Consider the following 24492-nt stretch of genomic DNA (forward strand, 5'->3'; position numbering starts at 1 on the left):
ATAAAATGAAATGAAACACAAATACATTATATATATAAAAAAAGATCAAAAATATACAAAAATGGACTTTATTTTATTTTATTTTTTTTTTTTTTTTTTTTTTTTTATTTTTTTTTTTTTTTTTATTATTTTTTTTTTTTCTTTTTTTTTTTTTTTTCCTCTCATCATAAGACAACAACTCACAGAAACAACACATTCACAGAAAACCCATCACAAAAATCCACAACCACGCAACCAAACAGAAGACCAACATAAAACAAAACAACCAAAACACACAACGCACATAACCCCCTCACCATCACCCCCACACAAACACCAAACAAAAAACAAAACTAACAACAAAACACTCCATACCACACCAAACAAAAAAACACATCCCAAAAAGAATACAACAACTAACAACTAAGAAAAACACGCCAAAAACCCTCTCAACACACAGAATCAGACCATCTAACCATCCATCCAAAGCACTAATCAACCTTTTAGATGGTTCATTGGTCACGTGCAGTCCTAAAAATAAAAAGATAATGGCCAAACAAAACTTCAACCTGATACGTAGAATGACGAATAAATCTAAATTATGAAAGCAAAAATCATGTATAACGCTCTGTTTTCAATGGCAGCCATCTGACTGGACCAACAATTATGACTGATACAAGTAAAAGAACGTTTCAAAAATTATAACCTAAAGTTAGCAATGTATGGTGAAACTCAAGAAATTGGGGTAAAAATCATAGAAATGAAATATAAATGGCAAACAATGTACTTTTTATTTATGACACGCTGTTTTAAGATTTTTTATATTTTTCAAGTCTAGTTTTTATTTACTTATTTATTAATCATTAAAGTATGAAACCAACAGTACAATGCAAGTGACCAGCTCTAACTCTACTTTTTAAATTCCAATTAACCAAAATGTTTTTTCCACACCATTTTTATATGAAAATGTACTTTAACAAATAAAAATGGTGTGGAAAAAACATTTTGGTTAATTGGAATTTAAAAAGTAGAGTTAGAGCTGGTCACTTGCATTGTACTGTTGGTTTCATACTTTAATGATTAATAAATAAGTAAATAAAAACTAGACTTTAGAAAAAACAAAAATAAACTAAAACAATATTGTATACACACAGAAGTAACTAAAATAAAATAAAAATATCCAGGAAATTTCTTTAAATTCAGGCAACTGCTTCACAGAGCAATAAAATGTAAACATAATAACGGATACAGATTTACAATAAAAGAGTAAAGAGATAAGATATCAAAAGTAAAATTAATTACTAAATGGTTCACATTTTTTCATATGAAAATCATAAAAAAAATAGCAACGGTGCAGTGTAAAGGTATAAAGATTATTTCAAATGATGTAAAAAAAATAGGTATGCAGTCGTTACAGGATGGAGTTGGCAGTGTAATAAAGGAACATAGTCTTTGTTAATTTGGTCAAATTTGTCAACACAACAAGCAGATGGAGGGATTTGTACATGTGTATATTGAGATTAGGATGCCTCCAAGACTCTACAATACTCACAAAGTATTGTGTTCATGTTATAATACCTATTCTGAACTTCTGTAATGTTGTCCATGCATAACAACACACATAATATTGCAGAAAAAAACAACCTCAATATTAACACTGGAAATAATGAAAACTAGAAATGAGACAACAACAAAACTGAACTGAAAACAAAAATGAAAAATGAAGTAAAAAATAAAACTTAGTGCAAAATATGAAACTATAGCAACTCTTGAAATCACTAATGTCCAATTTCATCCCATTATACAGTCAACATAAAGCAGGTATGCAGGTACCAGAAACATGCCTTTTAAGTATATATAATGAAGCCATATTCATTGTTGAACCCCCCTTTAGGAAGTCAAAGCTTTTAGCTGCAATTCATTTCTGTTACAGATGAAGCATTTATCTGATGTTTTCTGATGCTTTTTTCCCCCTCTGGAGTGACTTATAAAGGCCATCTTATAAATACCAACAAGACAACAATAACACAATTGCAAACACTGAAAATGAGAGAAATTTTTCCCTTCAGTGTGGCTAAAAGTGGATAAAATCAGCTATTTGTGCAGCTATTCAAGCCTGTGACTGGAATAGCATCACCTACAGACCCCAGAAAACGCACACCTCATTCAGCGTGGAAATATTTGGTGTACAAAAATAAAGGCTTGAATGGTGTTCTGGAATTCAATTAATCAGCAATTCGAATGTAGATTATGTTTATAAAAACATTCACAGTTAATTAAAATGTGCAAAGTGCCTCTTTTTAGCATTTTTTTTTATCAACTATTTATACCTTATTAATTAGGAAGAGGGCGCTCGGTATTAGATGTTCACTTACCTCCCCCTTGTGGACATTTACTGCAACTACATATTAGTCAGAGTTAAGTTTGAATGGGAAAATCATCTTTTAGATGTGCTGTTCCAACGATTTTGGACAATATACCTACAAAACAGAGTGATCTGTCTTTATAAGGGGGGAAGCAGGACTTCAAGACTTTGCCTTTAGGAGACAGCCCATTGGCAATGGATGAAGGACTCACTCTGAAGACTATTTATTTGAGATACTTTAGCCAATTTATTTTTTTTATTCTGTCTCACTAAAACCATCATGGTCATGTTAATGTAATTAGGATTAAATGTTTTTAGCATTTCTAGAAGCCATGCTCTCAGTTGTATTGTAATGAACTGAGGTCATGTTCTAACATATCTTTCTGGGCCTTTAAACCCAACTGATGAATTTAAATTTAAGATAAATCTTACTGTCCCCCAAATTTTTCTTTTTCTTTCTGAAATTGTTAAATTGTATGTGTGTGTGTGTGTGTGTGTGTGTGTGTGTGTGTGTGTGTGTGTGTGTGTGTGTGTGTGATGTAATCGGGCATATTGCTGAGTGGGTTATCATTTATGAGGAATTGCTTTGGCTGTTGGTGCAAACATTAAACATACAATAAACATTTTAAGACAAAAAGAGGAAATAATAATGATGAAATAAGGAAATAATAATAATAATAATAATAATAATGATAATAATAAGGCAGGCAAGTACTGCAAAACTCAAGAACTTAAACAGAACCATTATATAACAAAAATGTGCAATGTAGCTGTTTAAGAATAGGAAAATTGCAGTTTTGTGCAGAGATGTGCAAACATATTTAGCAGAGAATGTGCAAAAGTTCACAGTAATGTTTTAATTAGTTGTTGTTACTAAGATAACTTTGGGATTTTAGAAAGTAGTTTTGAACAACTTCAAATACAACAGGTGATTTTTTAAACCTCCTTCTGTGTTAATAATATTTTGCCACCAGTCCTACTGTTTACAAGATAACCACGGCCGACGTTGGACGTAGTTCCAATTCGTGTTGTGGGACCCTCTGAGGGACACTGCGCAGACTAAATGAGAAACTTTCACAAAGTTACGGTATATTTTTACATGAAACTAGGTAATATTTTACTATTCCAAAAGTCTGGAACATTATAATTTCATCATTGTGTTTAGTAAGATTAAATACTAAATTGTAGTCCGTTGTTACGTGAGTACTGAGAGATTTGGGATGTGGCCATGTCAGGGTGCTTTGCGTTCCACCAAAACAGGAAGTTTTCGGAGTTTACAGGCTAGCTAACTAGCCTGCGGGTACGTACGCGTTTTTTAATGTTTCAACAAGTGTTTGAATCGTGTGGACTACCTGTCAGTGACACTGGCGACAAATGATAAGCTAAGCATCAACTGTGAGTGCCTGTATCCATCGGCGTGCGTTTGTGGTGTTAACTCAAACGGGCACTTTTGTTTGAGTCCGAAGATTATCCGACTAGCTAGCCGGTAAGCTAACGTTAGCTTGGTCACGAACCAGATTAATATCTGTCGGTGTGATGTTCCTGCGTGATCAGCTACGTGCTTTGGTGTCGCGTCTAAGTGCTATCTAACGTACCTGGTGTTAGTTTTTTCGTGTTTACTATCTACCCAGCGAGACAGCACCGTAACATGAAGTTATGGAGGAGCGAAAGCTAAAGAGAAAGAGTCCCAGGACCTCCACCAGCACGGCGGCTCCGACCGGTGGATCTGGCCGAAAGAGTAGCGCTTCCTCCGGGGGACGGCACCCAGGCTATACCGCCGGGACCCACGCTAGCCAAAAGAGCAAAAATAGAAGGTAGCATCATGAAACTGTGATTATTTTAGTAATAATATACTCATATCATCGTTTTATCTTCCAATTTAGTTTGCTCATTTGATCTGACTATCAGAAAACTGCTATCACTCCTTTCTGTTTCTGCCTCTTTTCCAGGGCAGCCAGAGATAAACCCAGGCAAAATCTGGGGTTGGGAGGTAAATCTAATCAGAACCAGGGCCAGGCAGCACCTATCATCCAGCACTCCTTTCTGACTGACGTCTCAGATGTCCAAGAGATGGAGAAAGGCCTGCTCAGTCTCCTCAACGACTTCCACTCAGGGAAACTACAAGCATTTGGTAATTTTGACTTTTTCACAAGAATACACCTTGTTCCACATACACTGTAAATCCTGACAAGTTGATTTTACTTACAGACATCTGGAAAATCTTGAAAAATGCACATAAGTATCACTATTAGTATTAATGTATGTTTGGATTATATATAAATGTTAAGTTTGCTTAAAATTCAGTTATATTTACTTAATTTAGTGAAGTTGCTGTAATTTAAAAGTGACAAATCCATGTTTTAGCAACTTCAGTAAATCAAGTTTACTGTTCTGTATATCTTTGTGATGCAGGTTACAAACTAGTCAATCATATTTGTGTATTCTGAAACATGTAAACAAAACAACTTGCAGATTTTTCAACTTCATCTTTGTCATGATTAAGTTAAATCAGATTAACTTGGTTCACAGACGTCGCTAACATTTAGAAAGAACAAGGTGATTTCACCTTGTTGCAACAACTTCACAAACTTAAGTAAACACATCGTAAATTAAGATAAGTCATTATATTTACTTTGCTTTTTTTAAGGCATTCAGTTTATGAGATTATTTAAAGTGAGATCAACTTGACAGATTCTGCAGTGCATGTATTAAGAGGAAAAGAACAGACATGCCTTACATCCAGAGGACAGTTCACACATAATGGTATCTGAACCCTAAACATATGATGCAAATGTCTAATAACTTTTGGTTTCCTGTTTCTGCGTCAGGCAATGAATGCTCCATTGGCCAGATGGAGCATGTGAGAGAGATGCAGGAGAAGCTGGCCCGTCTGCACTTTGACCTCTATGGTGAGGTGGATGAAATGCCTGAGGACCAGAGGAAAATGGCCTGCGACACCAACATGGACAAATTACTGCTAAATGTAAGACTGTAAACGCATAATTTAACAAATGTCACTCACGTTTGAGTCTAAAATGTTTGTGATACAGCATGTTGACCTCATTGTGCCGTTGCATGTACTTCACGTTGTCCTGGAGAAAGCTGTTCATTGATGTGGTGTAACATCAACATCCCAGCAAGGATTTTGCAGCTTATTCCTGTCCTAAGTGTTTTAACAGTTTAAGAGTTTAGTTAGCAGCTTGTTGCATGTTGAACAGGATCAAGTCTAGTCAGTGATCAACGATTGCCACACCAACTGCTGACATGAAACAAAATCAAATTCTTCTTTTGCTCCACAGCTGGAGGAGCTGAGTTCTTCAATGTATCCTTTTGATAATTACCATGTGCTCTTCTTAAATGTACAGTATGTATTTTTCTACCAATAGGGGTCTCAGTCAGAACAATAGCAAAAGCACAACAGTCTGCCATCTTTTCACTCAGTTTCTGCCATTTAGGTTCCCTCAGGTGTTAGTTGATCAAGAGGTTGTAACCAGTAGCCAAATTATCCATAGATGTCTCTTCCTCTCCAAAATAAATGGACCCGGGGATTTAAACTGGTAAAAACACTGAATAACGCAGTTTTGAATTGAAAGTGAGTGTTTCTCTGATGCAGTTAGGCTTGTTGTGGACAGGCTACAAGCCCAGCTCCTGCTTATTTGTTCTCTGATAATATAAGATACAGATGTTCAAAACATTGGTCTACTTGTTTTCACACATTTTAATGCAAAAAAGTTACATATAATCTTACTAAGACATCTTATTTGTCCTTAATAGCTTTTTAAAGACTTTAAAGCGAAAATACTGACTCTTTGTGTAAACGTCTCCTGACTGTCCAGCTCTGATCTTGTCAAAATCTTCAGATTTTTGGCTGTTTTTTTCCTTTACTCTCTTCTCCAGTCAGAAACTGAATCTAGCCGACTCCCAAGAGATCCCGAGGACTGCCAGTATGTGATTCTTTTCTCAACCTCATCTGACACAAACCCAAGCCACGTGGGGAGGGGGGTGCACAGGATAAGGTGGAGGTGAAGCGAGCTTGAGACACACATTTTTCTTAAGTATTGTGGCGGAGATAGCAAGAAAGCTGTTCACCAGCGTTCCCTGTCTGCACAGGGTGATGGATGTATTGTAAGATGTCACAACAGGGATGCACTAACACCTAAATGCAGTTGCTGATGTCAAGCAGAAAATAATTATCTTACTAAACAATAAAATGATGATTATTAACTTCCTGAATATATTTTCTTTTGTCTTATATTCAGAGTGATATAGAGAGATCCTGTACGGCACTTATTGGCATTGGTGCATTCCTGTTGTGGCTTATTTAAAGTCAAGTTGTAGTCAGTTCACTAATTTCCATACTAGATTTGCACAGCATTGCTAACCAAAGTGATACTGATAAAATGCACTCACCTTGTTTTTCCTACAGATGATGAATTTACAAGTCTTTGAAAGGACATCCTCAGTGTTTATTTATCAGCTTTGTTAATAGTGAACTTACTGCAAACTTGCTCCTTTAGCAGTTCTCAGATATGTATAAACTCTGTTGCACTTTGTCTACTGTCTACTATCACAGCTCAATCAGTGTCTATAACATCACAAATGTAAGACTTATCAGAATATAGAAACAGAAAATTATGTTTAACTGTTTCTCAGCATATAGCTTTAAACCCAATCATAGGTCTCATCTTGGAGACAATAAAACTCTTGAAAAAATTATATTTAATTGTAGTTAATTTTATTAAATAACAGTGAAACACACTGCTGTATTTGTAATGAGTACGAAAATAAGCAGTGAGCCCAGTTTGTGATTTAGCATCATGATTCCTTGTTACATGTGAGTGGCCTGATCTCACCTCCGACACCTCGCTCAGTGTTAAATATATTTGCACATATCCATGCAACATGCAGAGCGCACTGCACATTATCAGTGGTGTGTCGGTTTGACGCTGGAAAAAACTGATCAATCCAAGTGTTGACATCACAACCATGCCTTAATTTTTTTTGTTAAATCATGTTTGCCTTATTGGTTCTAACCTTTTAATTGATTTACGTAGAACAGATTTGAAATCTGTGTTTTGAGATATAATAATTTGATGCTGCTTTGATTGCAAATCCGACTTTATTTTGTCACTTTTTGTTTTAACCACTGTTGCAGGGGGATGTGGGATTATTTTGAAGTGTTTTAACTGTTTTGTGATTTTATTTTTGTTGACTTAATAAATGTGTTGTCTGAATCTCCTGACTATAGCATTTAAACCAGCCATTTTTGAAACTGTTCAGAAAATTACAAGATGCGTGAATGTCCGGGCGTTACCGCACTTGCAGACTTGCACCTTCCTGGGATGTCTGTGAGTGCTGATGCTGTCCAAATTCACAACTATTTATCCAGACTTCAAGCGGGCTTACTGCAGACTTCCAGAAAGTCCACTTGTGGTGCAGACTTGCAATACAGATGTAACATCATAGTTTTGATTGCTAAATCAGACAAAAGAAATGTTTTAATGAATCTGTAATATCTTGAATCATGTATGTAGGCCAGATTATGATTCAGAAATATGTGAAAGAACAGGCTTTAGAGGTTATCGAAATGCATTTTGTCATTGCAGCCTACCATATAAAAGCTGCGTAGTGTAATGCCAGTATATAGGCTAAGACAAAGACAACAAAGGAAGCTCTTCTCATGTAAGTAATACCCAGTTTATTTAGTCATAGTCCTGTACTTACCCACAAAACACCTGAGTTTGTGTGTGTGTAATCTATATGTTATACAGAAATGTATGAAAATCATTTTGTTCACTCACAAAAAAGCATGTATATTGTATTTAAATGTTCCTTATGTTGCAGGGATAGATTAGATCTTGTAGTTGTTGCTTGAATGTTTCTGACGCCCATCAGCAGCTGAGCCTTGCAGGTTTGTAGCCTCGCAGACTTCATGAGGACTGTGGACCCGTCAGAGTACGTATGAATTAAGTGTGCAAGGGTTAAACCTCTGAAACCTGAGAATATTGTTTTGATTTTTTTTTTTTTTTTTTTTTTAAACATGGGTAGAAATGCAGTGAGCAACTTGGCAAGAAATGTTTAGCATGTAATTACAGATTACTGATGGCTTTTGTGAATTAATGATTTTATGGCTGGATACATTTTATCCAAATTTTCCTGTAAAATTACAGTAAACTAGTGGTAGCTGTAGTTACCAGCATTCTTCTGTTTTACTGTATTTTGAAAAAAAAAGTACATTACTGTTAGAATTTGGCAGTATTTTACAGCAGTAATATTGCCTCCAAAAAAGCATTAAGATTTGCAGTGTTTTATTGTATTTTGAATTTAAAAATGTGCATAATGTTTGAAATTGGCTGTAATTTTTAGGAGTTGGCAGATTATCATCATATTATTATAAGCCGATTATTGGGGCGATACTTGGCATTCTGCAGATTATTTGTACTGGCATTTACTTTAGCGATCTCTGATATAATTAATTCATTAAAATGTGTAAAAGTCAGCATGGGAGAAACTGTTACTTTGTAAAACCTCAGGGAGCTATTTTTATTTGACTTTTCACTTGACTTTAAAAATGAAGTTGTTCGGAACTTGCTGTGTATGATGTTTAACATTTGCTAAAGGCATTAAAAAACAATAGCTTTGGAATTTGTTATATTCCAAATGCTAAATTTATTTATTAATGTGTTGTGCTGTGCTCTGTTGTATTGTGTTGTGTTGTGTTGTGCTGTGCTGTGTTGTGTGAAGGAATGTGCGCATCCTTTTGTTGACGCGTCTCTAAGGTTACTGGGAGCAGAGAGGCGCAGAGAGACTGTTATCCAGCATTTCCTTATCAGGGAGCCAGCGGTGACACTTAAACAGAGGTCGAGGCTTTTCCTGAAAGCGACTTATCCGGTGTGAAAACATGGAGACGGGCGTGAACTCGACCCCTCACTCGGTGAAGCGGTGGCAGCTCAGCGGCACCGACTACGAGCCGCAGAGAGTCCTCGAGACCCGCTTCAGCAGCTGGACCCCCCTGAACAACAAGACCGGCAACCTCCAGGTCAGACTCTGAAAATATTCTTATGGAAGTTTAACTTTTAGAATTTACTTTTGTGAACAACCACCAGATGGCAGGAATGACCAAATTATGACACCAGTGCAGTATATACTGTATGAGACCTAGTGACGTTAGATGGCCTTGTTACACAACTATTTCCAGGCCCTTTGATGGTCTCATACACAAAAATGTAACATTAAAACGTATGCTTTCTTCACCTACTATCTTTAAAAATATGAAATTCACTAACCTTTTTGGTGAAGGCAACATTTCAGTTTTACAGTCTCAAAAGTGAAAAAAAAAAAGTAGTTTGAGGGAATTTTTTTTTTTATAAAACTGTCAAACAGAGAAACAGAATCAATCTGATTTTGAATTAAGAGTTGAGTCTATAACTATTTTAGCATTTACATGTTTAAAACAATGTTTACTCTTAGTTAAATATTATTATTTTGGATGGGATATGATGAATTGTTTAAGATGTTTGGTTTAAAAAAAAAAGGCAGATATTGAGTTAAATGTTTTTTTTCTGGCTCTTGTTTGAAATAAACTCTTTCTGTTTATTGCTTCTGTTTTGTAACTACAGCATTTTAACATTGTGCCAACCAACTCCAACCAACATGACTTTAATCAATTCATTTTGCATCACATGTGTGTGCATTAAAACATTTGTCTCTATAGCAGAGACTTTAACTTTTCATTTGCTGCTAGCGAGAATATTCTCACACAAATTACACCACAGAAATATGGCAGAGAATGAGATCTGTGCCAACCAAACCTAGTCTCCCCTACGTAAGAAGAAAAAATTCACAGTGGTTTCCTTAAAGGTTGAAGAAAAGTCTTTCACCATGGCTTGATTGTTTTATTAAACAGCCCTATTAGACTTTTGTTTTCAGCAGTTATCACTCCATCAGTCTGACTTCTTTGTGCTCCTAAAGTCATCATCAGTGTTCTGAAACTTTTGGCAGAGCAGCCAGGCTTTTATGCAATAAGCTGCACGTTCCACACGTTCTTCACTGACTGAAGTTTGTTTTTGTCCTTTCCCCCTTTTTTCCAGCTGTTCGAGCAGAGGATGAATCTCGTGCTCCACTGGTTTGACCTGTGGACTGACAGACAGAGGAAACACCTGTTGCACTCTCTGCTCACCCGCTGCACCAAGTCACAGCTCAAGTAATGTCTTTTTCTTAACCTTTCCTTTGTGTCATAAGGATAGACTATGTTTTACTTTGCCCTTTTTTTCATCCTGAAACCAAAGTTTAAAAATGAAAACCTTTGTGAACAGGTACTGCAGGGATTTGCTGATTGAGACGCTTCCTGTAACTCAAGTGGACTTCACATCGGTGCTGCCACGCTTCCTGTCTCTGTATGTGATGTCATTTCTGTCCCCTCGTGACCTCTGCTCCGCCGCCCAAGTCAGCTGGCACTGGAGAGTCCTCGCCGAGCAGGTGAGAGACAAAGAAGTGAATTTTACTGCAGTTTTCACCTTCTTGCAGTAAACATTTCCTTACGTCCCCTGTCACTCTTCCTGCCCAGGACTGTCTGTGGGCTGGTCGCTGCATCACACGAGGCTGGTTCCTTCCCTACACTCCAGGAGACAAAGAATATGGAGCATGGAAGAACCACTATGTCTCCTGCGTCTCCACGCTGGACTGGCTCACTCCCAGGGAGGCGGCCGAGCAGTATGGGACCCTCAACCAACAAAGCCCAGGGATGACGGAGGAGGAGGAGGAGAGGAGGAAGGAGAGAAGGATTAGGCAGATAATCAGAGACAAACTGCAGGAGGACAAGAGTGAGTAGAGAATAAAAAAAACAACAAGGTCTTAAAATCATAGTAACACATTAGAAAAGACACATTTGCCTGATCACAGTAGATACACAAAACCAACCTTTAAATCTTTGATTTTTGCAGGAGAATCTCTGAGAAGCAGGAAAGCCTGGGGCAGCTCCTCAAAGCCAAAAGGAGTCAGAGGTGGAGGTACCCAGACAGGGAGGCTCAGCTCTGGACTAACATTCAGCTCTTGGCCGTCTCTCTCTTGGCCTGCGAGGGCTGTTGGGTCTTCCAGCCTGCGTCTTAGCCTGGACGGGGGACAGCTTATGATTACAACTCAGAGCTCGGAGAGAGTCTCCAGTCCTAGCAGGTGATTTTCTCCACACTGATGGAGTAATATTCACTTACCCACAATGTTATCAGTTACCTGCTTTTTTAAGATTCAGAAAGATTGGATCACTGAAGCAGCAGAAATGATAAAGTTGGAAAAGATTGCACTGAAAAACATGGCAGTCGCGCACATCCAGAAACCTTGTAAGGCAGATGCTGGACAAGAGGAGTAGCATGAACATGAGAAACTCCACCCTGTAGCTACCTTTTGTGCAGGTTATTGACACATCTGTAAGTGACGTTTTGAGCTTTGAGCTCAGACTTGTCTTAAGTCTGTCACTTGTGGTTGAGGATGTGTCAATGAATTGCATATACAGTAGCGACGGTGTGTGGACTTTACTGTACCCAAAACTACAGTTAAATCATTCCACAACTAAAAAAAACATAGATTGCCAGAACTATCCCAAAACTTGACCAGTTATAAAGCATCAGCCTGCAGTGTAAGAAGAGGCAAAAAAAGGACTTAATTGCAGTGCACACACTGAAGGAGCCGGCAGGACTACGTTTCACTGAAGTTAGATCTTGTGTGATTTCATGTGACAAATAAATGATCTTCTCTTTCAGTGAAAGACTTAAAGCCAGTGGAGCGCTGTCCTCCTTTACCAGCAGACCTGCACAGACACACACAGTCTCACCTGTCCATCCAACCACTCCTGCTCTCTTACTGCTCATCTCCAACAGAATCCCTGCCTATGAGGTAAAGCCCAAATACACACTCAACCCAAATCACCATCTATTAAGAGAGCAGCGATGAAAAGTGTACCTGTAAAAAGAAATAGGCACAGTGGGAAGATGAACACATAACATTTCTCCCTGTCTTGTCTTTTCCATTCTCTCTGTTTTATCTAGCTGCTGCTGAGTGGTGTGAAGGCTGGAGTGATAGTGGTTCTGTACGACCACAGAGGGACTCTCTCAGCTCTCTTAGCCCAGGTGAAGAGGGCCGTTTCCGGGCAGAGAGCTCATAGACTGGGCCTGCTAGCTCCGGGAGGGACGGAGGAAATCCATCTGCTGCACAGTGAGAATTAATAATTCTGTGTGTCTTAATGTGTGGAAACGCTGCCAGGGTTAGTTCAAATCCAACTGCAGCCTCCAGTGCTTAAATTTATCTGTTAGGATACTGGGAAGCACATCTGCTAAAACAATTTTATGTTGTTTTTTTCAGTATTATTGTGGCTTTTTTTAAAGATCATAAATCTTACATGGATTTTACATTATGTATGGATTCAGCAATTTTTTTAGCCTGTTTAACCGTTTCACCTTCAACTCATCAGGTAGCATCCTGTCAGAGAGGACTCTTTTGAAGGCCGATCATAGGGAATTCTGGGAAAAACTGTGCGGATGGGTGGCACCAACTGAGGAAGGCGGAGGGATTGACATCTTCTCCCCGCTGGCTGCATCTGGTAGGGAGACACAGATGTTAGGACGCACACACACTTCTTTGTAATCTGTGTTTCCGTCTCACTCTGTCTCTTCTCTCTTCCGCAGCATCAGGAGTGGCTCTCATCCAGACTCTTTGCACGCTGACTGGCCTGGAGGTTCGGGTGCCAATGGGTATTGCCACCGGAAGTTTCCAGAATAGTGAGTCACCCATGCTGACTCAGAAACTGAAAAATGTTTGTTGAGAGCCCCAAGCTTAGCAAAGTGAATGTCTTCAAAACTACCACTAACACCTCCACACAAAAAAAAGGAAGCCAGCAGGCGCCTGATGTGATTCTTGGCCTAGCGGGATGTTTTTGACTCGAGTTAAAGTTATTATACTTAAGATCTTTATCTTATTGCAGCTGCTTCACGTTAAAAGTGTTCAACTCACGAAACAGCGGATGGCTTTCATTGTGAAGAAGCCACAGGAAACCCAGTGTAGGTATTTGTCACAACGGTTAGCACTGGCAACCATCAGTTGTCAAAAGTGTTTTTACTAAACAAGAAAGCAGTTATTCCTTTGTTTTTTTGACATTGTTTCTTCTCAAGGATTTTTTTCTTTAATTTTAAGAATTGAAAACAGTCATCCCAAAACATGATCTTTTTCTCTAAACCTAACCGAGTACTTTTGTTGCCTAAACCTAATTTTCACAGTTTTGCTAACCATGTGTTACAATATGTTTCAGCTGTGTGTCACTTAAGCGCCTTTAACACAGAGATTGTGCTACAAGGCTGCTACAAAGTCCCTTCTGTATGCCTCCTTAGCTTTTTTATGCAGAACCAAACAACAGCAGCATCACGATTCTCCAGTGTGTGATTACAGACTGTATGCAGCATCGTGGATTTAAAATAGGTGTGACAGGTTTGAGATGTAATATAACAACCTAAAATATACGCTTTGGCAGGCTTTCCGAACAATAACAATGGCATAATATAGCAGTAACAATGATTTACCGCTGCTATCACACACCTAGGGATGTGACAAAGTGTGACTTGTCATGTGTGATTTTTTCTGACCTGGGAATTAGAACAGGTTCAGCACTAAATGGCACGTGCTGTTGTGGTAACCAAATCAAGCAGGACTAAAATTTTCAGGACTACAACTTAAATGTGTAAATATGTGTATATCTTTTGGTTTATCATTCAGTAGACTGCAATACCAACCAACAACTATAAATAACTTTTAAGCATCATGTTAAAGCAACAGTATGATGTTTTTTTCCCCTTTAACAGTCCTGAGCGAGTGGTCTGACGGCAGTGTGACCACCGGACCCTTGAACCAGCACCCAGCAGCCCCGGCTCTGCAGTTTGTGTGTGAGAGCGTGCTGCATGGCTGGTGCAGACAGGCTCAATGGATGGAGGAGGCTCTGGGGGAGCTGAGGGGCCGCCTGGGGCCACAGTTACAGAGGCTCAGCCTCCGGGTCCGAGGCCGAGCTCTGGGTGGGTTTCACATACAGGTTGATTTAAATGCATAGCAGGACCGATGGCAGGTTTAAACAAATGTCTGCATACTCTGTGTCCTGTAAACTTTCTGAAGAGTCTTTTAATATTTTATAGGTTATTTTCTGTGGGAGAAAATCTGCCTGGAGGAGCTTTTTGTGTCCAAAGATGTAAGCGAGGCTCTGACTGAAGGGCTCACTGCTCTCACAAGACAGGAGGAGGTGCTAATTACTGTAAAATTGTTTTTTTAATGCACAAGACGTACAGTAGAACGAGCAAAAAACCCCCCAAAAAACAGCCATTCCAAGTATATTTCTTGATTGTCTGCATGTTTAGACCAGACCTTTGGAGTTTCTTGCTGTTTTCCTGAAAAGATGGAGTGAGGAGAAGGAGGGAGAAGAGAGGAGTGGAGAAGAAAAGTGGAGAAAGAAAAGAACAGATGATTTCTCATTACGTGAGCCACCACAGGTGTGTTTGTGTTATTGTGTGTGTGTGTGTGTGTGTGTGTGTGTGTGTGTGTGTGTGTGTGTGTGCGTGTGCTTTGTCAATTCAGAGAAGTTTAAGGGACCACACTTCCTCCTAAAATCTCGTTACTTTCTCTCTGTGTTCAGACAGCGTTAGATTGGAGAGGTGCAGCTGCCAGAGAGCTCCATCACAGCGAGTGTCTTTATCTAGGGAGACTGAGCGCTGTGCTAAAGGTGGGTAGTTGGTAGAATTTAACATTAATACAAAAAGACAATTAAACTTTATTTCATTCAGGGAATTTACTGACACTATGACGTGTTTAGTGCAGTCCCTATTCACATGACATCTTATTAGACTGAGAAATATTTCCTCTGAAACTGAACCAACGCAACAATGTTGAGTTTTTGTATTTCTTTCTAAAAGCAGGTGTTGGTTGATGGTTCTACAGCTGCATGACCTATTTTTCTTCCCACTTTATTTATTTAATCTGACATGAGGAGGATAGATTAGATCTTTTCAGATCAACCACCAACCCAGCATGTGTTGTGTTTGTCTCTTAAGGCCTTCTTCAGACTGCCAGCCCAAATATGTTTTTTCGGCATAAACAATTGTATACAGATTGATTTTAGATAGTATGGATGCCATTCTTTTTTTAAAAACACATTTGTAGGCTCTCTCTGGCTACTCGAATGGGATTTCAAATGCACTAAGAGTGTGAGACACAATGAACGCACCAAGTCTAGAGTATGGATGGACTGCAGAGCTACAGAGTGTCAGGGGACACCCTGGTCTTCATCTACAAAATGTCCTGCAAAGAGACATTGCAGAGGCGGTGGGGCCTTTTGCATGTATTTGCCCAGGGGCCCATAATCTCGTAATTCGCTCATTACCCAGAGTGACTGGGGTGCTGAGCAGAATCCATGCTGATATGGAGCAGAATAGAGCTGAATGCAGCCTAAGATGCAGAAGTGGTTCTGTTGATGTCAGACAAGATTCGATCTAGAAATATTTGAATAGCAACATCTTAAACTGATACCTGTCCTCCCTCTCGTGCTGAAGGTGTACCTGGAGCCTCTCACAGCAGCTCTCAACTCCAACAGAGCCATCATCAGCCACGCCGACATCCACATCGTCCTCAGCCCTGTCAGACAAATACTGGAGCTCAACAGGTGTACACACACACACACACACACACACAGACACACACACTGTCTTATTCGCATCCTTCTGTATGTACATGATATATGTGTGTTGCAGAGTGTTCCAGGTGGATTTACAGACCAGGCTGCAGCAGTGGGGTGCAGAGCAGTGTGTTGGAGACGTGTTTGTAAAACTGTGCTCAAAACTCAGAGTTTACAGCAACTACCTCAACAACTACACCACTGCCCTCAGCACCATCGACAAGGTACAGTCAGTCAATGTGTGTGTGCATAAAGCACCTCAAGTTAACCAGATCAACTTGTCTGGAGTAAGATAACATTTGCCTCTGTGTGAGCACAGTTTATGCTTAAGCAGAACTTGTTTAGATATATAAAATGTATAATTTATTCTGATTTAATCAACAGCCTTTATGCAGATAAACAATTAATGTGTACATTATAAGAACAAAGGATGCTGTGTGTCAGTGCAGGGAGACCAAGCCTCCATTTCGAGCTTTCCTGAAGAGAGCAGACAGAACTCTTGCAACACACATGCTGAGGTAAAAGCACACACACTTTGAGTCTTTTATCTTGTATTTGTTTTCAGGGCAATTAAATGACCAAAAACTATTAATTCATGAAACAGTAGTGTTTACAGATGTGTGTGTGTTTGCAGCCTGCAGGAGCTGCTGCTGTGTCCAGTGTGGAGAATCCAAGAGTATGTGACTCTGCTTCAAGCTCTGTGTTTACACACACACGCCACTCACCCCGATCACACACACCTCTCCTCTGCCCTCAACACCATGCTGACATTCAGAGAGTTCATACAAAAGGTACAACAGTGTGTTGAGTCATGCTTATTAATTAGCATTCCTGTGCTTAGTGCAATTAACTCACAGATGTTTTCATCTGTTTCAGCTGAAGCGTAACTCCGAGAGAGACAGGCTGATGGAGGAGACGCAGCAGATGATCCAAGGCTGTCCGGTAAAAACTCAACTTCCTCCTTTTTTCACACCCTCTAAACAATATAAAAACGTACCTGTTGTAAGTATGTTAATATGAATATGGTGGATGCCGTCTAGAGCCTCTGTGAAGGAAACAGGCAGCTGATGATAACTCAGGATGCCGCTTTGCTGAGAAGTCCTGATGACCAGATTCCTGACTCGCTCAGGTAACAGCACACATCGCTCCTGTCTGAGGATTTCAATCAGTTTGTATCCAGAAGTTTTCTTTCACTCATGTACCATAAATCTAATAAGTTATTAATAAACCTTTGATTTTTCATGTCTTACAATTCTTACAATTGCATACCAAACTGATTTGTTTTGCTCATTTTTTGTAATTTGGCCATGGAATCCAATTACATAAATGAATAAGTAATACTTTTGTCAGAAAGCTATATTTACTTTGAAAAAAACAATGTTTGTGCAATTTTTAATATCAGTATTGTTTTACTTTTGTCTAACTTTCTGATAATGCAAAACCTGGGAAACTGTTCACTGTGTGTCTTTGTGTGTGTGCATGATCAGGACCTATGAGCATGTGTCTGATGTGGGCCTCTTCCTGTTTAACGACGCTTTGGTGTTGACGCGGCGCAACGTGCATCACACACCTTTCACGCTGGCTCACCAGAGCACACACACATTCCTGGCCTCTGTGGCTCTCACCAGCCTGGCTGTCCGAGAGATCACACACACTCGCTGTGAGTTTTAATATTATGAAGGACACAATTTATGTTGAATATTGCCACATCTTTGATAATTTTAGTAATTGCCTGTATATGATTATTAAAGTCTTTTCTAATAACTTCTGAAAGTGACAGGGTTTTCTTTCTGTGTAGATGTGAGTCACGCCTTTATCCTGGAGGGTCCTTGTCGTTCCTGGGTTTGTGCCACAGAGAGAGGTGACGAGAGGGAGCACTTCCTGTCTCTGCTGCATTCAGCCATAAACTCTGCTCTGACAGAACATCAGTGACGACGCCATGAGGACACACCGGCAAGACAAGAAGAGGTTTGGACACACCACAGTTGGCCATTTTTATATGAAAATGTTTTTTTAAAAATTCAGAAACTCACAAACAGCAATTATGATTCTACACCACAATATGATGTAAAGACACAACCCTAATGCAACAGTTTAACTGGTATTTTTAGTATCTTACGTCCACCTTTAACCCTCTGGGGACAAGAGCTGCAGGGCAGGATTTTAATTATTAAGAATTAAAATTTTCATGAATTTTTATTATAGAAGCATGAGAAAATATTGTCAGAAACCTTAGAATCTACACTTCATGTGTGTCCACTGACAAATAATAAGAGATTTTTATAATAACATGATTCAGAAAAAAACATAAATGTTTTTAAACTGATCAGTCACAGTGGGGATGGTCCATCCCCACTCCACCCTCCGCTGTTCACATAGCGACACGATAATTGCTCTCACTCTTTCAGTTTCAATAGGTGTATTTTTTAGAAGAAGCACGAGGAGAAGAGGGTTATTTTCAGAGGCAATCCTTCAGTCATAATAATCAGTCAACATAACTAAATACAGTCTGTTTTTGTATTTGCAATATTTTGAAGATATCAAGATTTTTTTCACTTTGTCATATTTCTCAATCCTGCTTTTTATAAGCTGGAAGTTGCAACATATTACAGTACGTGTCAACCAGTGTCCTGGTTGACACGACAAAGATTAAAATACTTTGATAGTGGGGCGCCTAGTAGCTCGGCTGCTGGTTTGATTTCGGCCTCGGCCCTTTGCTGCATGTCATGCCCTCTCGCTCTCTCCCCCTTTTATGCTTAAACTGTCCTTTTAAATAAAGGCAAAAAAGCACCCCCCAATAATAATCTTTGAAAAAAAATGCTTTAATAGCAGCATAATTTATGCTGCTTATTAAAATGTAGTCATTATTTCTGTATTCTTACACTGTACAGCTTTGATATCTTTGGTTAGATACTGCTATAGTGGCTTAGTCAGAGATTTTCTGCACTTGCGTTGTGAGTTCTTGTACAGTAGGTTGACGTGTGAATCACGGCGGATATTAGAGTGTGGTTTGTGTTGTGTTTGCCAGTCATGTTCTGTCCTGTCTTGTCATTTGGGTGAAGTAGCAGTGTGCTAAACACTCCACATACCTGCTGTAAGATGAGATTATTGTGGGTTTTCTTTTTATTGTAATCACAGAACAGCCCCCTGTAAACAACAACTTGCCACTTGTTAAATTTGCTTAAAATGACCTTGCTCAAAATGCAAGACAATGTGCATTTAGTGTGTTAAACCAGTAATATTAGCTAAACAATCATAGCATCACAAGTAGCATTCCTGTTTGACAATCAACCCCTAAAATGTCAAATCATTGTCCAATATCTTGTCATGTCATATCTCGTCATGTTACCTTACATATTCTGAATATCTTCATATCATATTTGTTTCTCATTGTTTCTGATGGCATTGATTGACGTACCTATAGTCGAAGTTTTCAGTATCAATAAAGCTAAGTGCAACTTTTTTTTACTTCTTTTTTTTTTAAATTAGCTTTGAGTTTTAAATACATACAGCATCTGTGGGATTTTATTCTATTTTAATTCTTTGTAATCAGATCATAGACATTTGTCTTGTTCCAGGTATAAAAAGTCTTTATTGATAACCAAAAATAACACAAATGTCACATTTTAGATATCATCACTATCAATGAGCTGCGTTACAACACATCACTTATACACGTATGTACATTATTGCCATTTATTTAAAAAATATCCACGAGTTCCATAAATGGCTGTCATTATCTGTGCGTCAGGTCAAGCACTCAAAGATTGATACAAACGCTGACAGAAACATTAATTTTCCTTTAATGACACAACATATAACATATTTAATGTTCTAGTATTACTCTTCAGTTTTATTTCGATCACAGTGACATCTTCACACATAGCTGTGACATTGGAACTACTTTCTAAAACGCGTTGTAGGTTTATATACAGCTAACACAGTGTGTACACATCGAACATATTGACACAAAAACTTTGCAGTCTTCAGAGCACCACAGATGAGGATTAGCTGATAGTGGGACTGGTAAAAGTTTCAAAAGCGCTACTTTGACAGTTTGTTTTTTTTCTTTTGCAATCACTAGATCATCTGCACGCAAAACACTGAGTTATTTTAGATTTTTTAATATCTGTAGTAACTATGAGGATGTTTTTAGTGTCTTTAAAATGTAAGCTGACCCTCTTCCTCTAAACATTTAAACAAATCTGCTGACTAAGATATAAAGGATCACTGATATCACAGTCTGCGGTTCACCAAGTTTGGGTTGTTGTTGTTGTTGTGTGCTGCAGTCGTGTGTGTGGGCTGCTCTTTCCCCGTGGCTAGAGGAGTGTGTGGCGGCTGACTCTTGCTCTGCTGTCCCAGACCTGCTGCCGTGCCGTTTGTCCCTTTCTGGCTGCTGTAGCCCTTCGGTTTGGGGATTCTTGTCGGTCCCGGTCGTCGGAATGCTTCGAGAGGTATCTGTGGAAAACAGACAAAAAAATAATAAGGTGGACATGCACTGCACTGTGACTTACAGTAGAGAAAATTAGGAATAATCGGGAAGAAAATGGGATCCACAGTACACAGAGAAGGTTTGATACACACGAGATAAGGACCATGATTGTGACTCCACAGGCTGAAGTGTTTCCTGCAGTTCAGTCAAGATCTGTTGTAATACAGATAATGACCACTAGATGATATCAAATCATATTTTACGGGTAGTAAATGAGCACGGTGCCAAACTTTGGCTTTGTCCCTACAAAAAAAAACAAAACACATTTGTTCTCAGTTTTTGATGACTATAAAAATTATCTCACAGTAATGAGATATTGATGTTATGATACTGTACTTGATAGTGTTCAGTAATACAAATTTTAACAAATGTTCCCAGTGAAAAGGAGACCTCTGCCATGGCTACCACTTTGGAAAATCATAACATCCTTTTAACAGTGTTGCATATTCTTACATGTGCAGTGTAGAGGTTTCACAATATACCAGTATTGAAGATCCTGACATTATATTTAGAAAATAAATATTATCATGTTAATCACACGTAAATGATAGTCTCATGCAGAAAATTTATAATAGTACATTTCCTCCTTAAATCATTCATTTATGTTCTTGCTTTGTTTTCTTTAACTGACAAGTGTAATCGCCCTTCTTGTTGATATTTCACAGATAAGGTGGCAGACTCTCTCTCCACCTCCTTAAACTTGTATTTTGAGTGGAATTAGTTTTCCAAAAAAAGAGACAAAATGCACTGTAAACAAAGTTAAAAATGAATCTGAATGATTCAGTTTTCCCAGAGGTATCACGATAATATTGTTAGAAGGATGAAATGTGTATAGTAGCTTTTTTGATCATTTAACAAGCTCTTTTTTTATGTCATTTTATAGAGAAATCATTGACAAGACAGGTGGAAGGAGGAGCTGGGAAATCAAGTATGACAATATTATTTACCAGACTCCAAGATATTGATATTATGATGATATTGTAGGTTTGACTATTGGTGCTTTCACAATGAGATTTCTGATAAATATTTACAGTGATGGGATATAATGACTAAGTGGATAAAGGTGAATAATAGCACACCTAGAACAGGCTAATGAGTTGAAAAAAATACACAACTTTACTGTAATTTCTTTTAAAACCAGGAAAAGACATTACTTATGCAATTATGACATCCAAAATCTAGGACAATATCATTTCTCATGTCATAGTATTGATATAGTGCCGATATACTGTATTGCCCAGCCATAGTAGAAGATGAATCAGTAATGAAAATAATAGTTAGTTTAACCATATAAATGTTTTTGTTTTGATGATTTACCTCCTGAACTGCATGATAAACTCCTAAAGGAAGAGACTGCTGTCTTGAAGAAGCAAACTTTTATTAATTTAATATAGTCCCAGTTTATACCAATATTATTAATAAAAGTGTGAGTCTGTTGCTTAGAAACCAGTGTTTGGTGTTTGCAGAACAATCTGCAAACGAGAAAAGGAAATATCAGGGGAAACATCACATTTCTCAGATTCTTAAACAACTCGCTGCTCCGCTTACTGTGTAATCACACTTCAATCAGCGTGTTTACAGACGCAGCAGCGTGCCAGCATACTGACGCTGTATCACTTGTGGATCAGCCCTTATACAGTGGAAACCATATCCTGTTTACCGTGATAAGATGTTTCCACAATTATGAGTAACCTCAGCAACAGCCATAAACTGTACACTCTTCCTTCTTTTACAGTATGCTTTTTGTGTACTTCTTGTAAATCCATGAGCAGGATGCAGTGATTTATATAAACAGCTCATATATGAGCTAATATGAGCAAATATCCAGAGTGCTTTGTGCGTGTAACCAAACTTGACATCTAGTGCTTAAGTCATGTTTCCAGGACTTCTCTGCTCCCAGGATATTACATGCATACATTTGCATGTCTTTTATCTGTGTAATACCTTACAGTATCAAGCAATCATGCACTTTGTCCTGATTGCAATTTACAGTACACATCATGTTAAATCACAATAAAAGCTATCTAGAACACTCAAAAAATATGATTTTAGCCCCCCCCCCCCCCCCACATTTAAGTTGTGTCCCCAGGTTTTCACTAAGGCCTCTTACTCTAACACATTCTTCCCTCTAAAAATTGCGACATTTCACAAGTGACATGATCAACAGGAAGTTGCATCATTTGAAGGCCATGGGAAGGCCAAAAGTCACTTTTGTCACATTTTTGTCTATATTTTTGATAATATTGTAAGTATGACCAAGATCGTCAGTCTCCATATACAGATTTGTTTTCTAATTATTCTTTTGATTTTATTATGGTTTTTTTTCCAGAGATAATTTTGATAAACTGATTTCATTTGGTTGCATTTCATCTTTTTGCCTATGCGAGGATAAAATATCCTGTTGAAAAGGTAAATAAATAAAATGCCCAAAGATTGACCATTACATCAAACAAATGTCTTATTGGATACATTGTTGGGAAGAAAAAAGATTAAAAATTAAGTGTATTTTTGGAAAGTTATAGCATGCAAATAGTTCCAAATTGGCATCATGTCCCTTGAATTTGTTCTGTTTAAAAAAGTTCTGTCTGTCATATGTTTAAGAATTTTAAGGAACTTTAAAATCCCCCACACAGAACAGTCAGATGTCTATCTGCTCCTTTTAGTTCGTCTGCTCCAGAGACTAAATCACTCTTTGGCACAACTCAAAGTTATTGAGGGATAATTGGCACATAATAAATTTCTAGTCAAATTTTCACAGCTTGGTTCTTAACCTTTTCCTCAGCACCTATTTTGGCAAAAGGTACTGACATAAATGCCCTTTTACACCATCTCAAATAATCAGTTTAAATTGATAGCATTGCAGCATTTTAGATCATAATAACCGTTATTTAAGCAAGGAAGGCCATTGGCAGCAAGTTCCCTTTTCCAAGGATGCCCTGATGAGCTAGAATAGTCGCAGTAAATTTTGGCATCAAAATCAGTTTTGGCACTGAAAAAGGAAATATTGGCAATGAACAAAAAAAAAAGACGGGAATTAAAAATTATTTTTTATTTTATTTTGATAATTTTATTTTTACATTCTGATATGTTTTTGGATGATGATATTTTTCTTCTTGCCTTTTTTCCAGTGTCAGTTTTTTTTAATAAATTACACTGTTTTTCAGTCTTTTTTTCAGTTTAAACTTTTTGTCATTGTTTTGGGCAAGGAGCAAGATTTTGAGAGGAGAGGCAAGAACTGTGTGATTTGAACATTTCAACCAACACCAGAATAAGTGACATGAAAATAAAAAAGACAAGATTGTTATTGAAAAAAGGCAGACGCATGTTGCTGCCACAAAAAAGGTTAGTATAAGGTAATCACGTGAAAAGATTGTTGTTATAATAAAATATTTTCATGTTATAAAAATATGTTTTCATTTTATTAGGTCGTACAAACATTTCTCGTTTTAACTCTAAACATCTCATGTTAAAACATTGTTTATTGTTACAACAAAAAAAGTTTCTTGTTATAACATGATACCCTTGTATGATGTGACGTAATTAAGTGAAAATGTCTTGTTCTATCATGAAAACATCTTGTTAAAATATAAAAAAAATACATTGTCATAACAAGAAACTTTTTAAGTTATTACCTCAATACGGATACCGATCTTTTTTTTTTTTTTTTTTTTTTTTGGCGTGGCAGCAATATGCTTCTGTTAAAACACATCAGAATGTATTAGAGTGTTTATTTTTCAGTGTTTTATTTCAGCCAGCATGTCCTTCTCAATGCCAGATTTTAATTTTGAAGCCTTTCTGTCCTACCTCCATATGATTGCTGTAGGTATAACACAATAGAGGCACGCAAAAGTTACAGTATGCATCAACAAATTATACAACAAACAAGACAAAAAGCATAAGGGACCAAATTAATTTACACAAAGCACATGCACTAATACTGCTCTAAGCCAATCAAAAGGG

At 37.9% G+C, this 24492-nt stretch overlaps 2 protein-coding genes across 3 annotated transcripts; both read left to right on the top strand.

Annotated features, from left to right (window-relative positions):
- The first annotated feature begins 3650 nt into the window (after positions 1-3650).
- On the top strand, positions 3651-7578 carry ccdc28a (coiled-coil domain containing 28A). Of its 2 annotated transcripts, none has more exons than XM_042513380.1 (6): positions 3651-3830; positions 3950-4158; positions 4294-4475; positions 5173-5327; positions 5644-5666; positions 6242-7578. In XM_042513380.1, the coding sequence occupies exons 2-6, from the start codon at positions 4001-4003 to the stop codon at positions 6294-6296; spliced, it is 573 nt and encodes a 190-aa protein (XP_042369314.1). In that variant the 5' UTR covers positions 3651-3830; positions 3950-4000; the 3' UTR covers positions 6297-7578. The 2 variants fall into 2 exon arrangements, with proteins under 2 accessions (XP_042369314.1, XP_042369315.1); XM_042513381.1 differs by having other exon boundaries at positions 3976-4158.
- A 1620-nt stretch (positions 7579-9198) lies between these two features.
- Positions 9199-18179, top strand: LOC121962669 (epithelial cell-transforming sequence 2 oncogene-like). Its single transcript, XM_042512911.1, has 21 exons — positions 9199-9383; positions 10435-10547; positions 10660-10822; positions 10911-11166; positions 11287-11515; positions 12100-12232; positions 12385-12550; positions 12807-12935; positions 13021-13113; positions 14188-14394; positions 14512-14615; positions 14731-14862; positions 15006-15092; positions 15919-16028; positions 16117-16264; positions 16485-16558; positions 16675-16831; positions 16917-16982; positions 17081-17169; positions 17528-17700; positions 17839-18179. The coding sequence occupies exons 1-21, from the start codon at positions 9246-9248 to the stop codon at positions 17970-17972; spliced, it is 2901 nt and encodes a 966-aa protein (XP_042368845.1). The 5' UTR covers positions 9199-9245; the 3' UTR covers positions 17973-18179.
- Positions 18180-24492: the final 6313 nt, after the last annotated feature.

The sequence above is a fragment of the Plectropomus leopardus genome, chromosome 24 (genome assembly GCF_008729295.1).
Source record: "Plectropomus leopardus isolate mb chromosome 24, YSFRI_Pleo_2.0, whole genome shotgun sequence".
Taxonomy (NCBI): Eukaryota; Metazoa; Chordata; class Actinopteri; order Perciformes; family Serranidae; genus Plectropomus; species Plectropomus leopardus.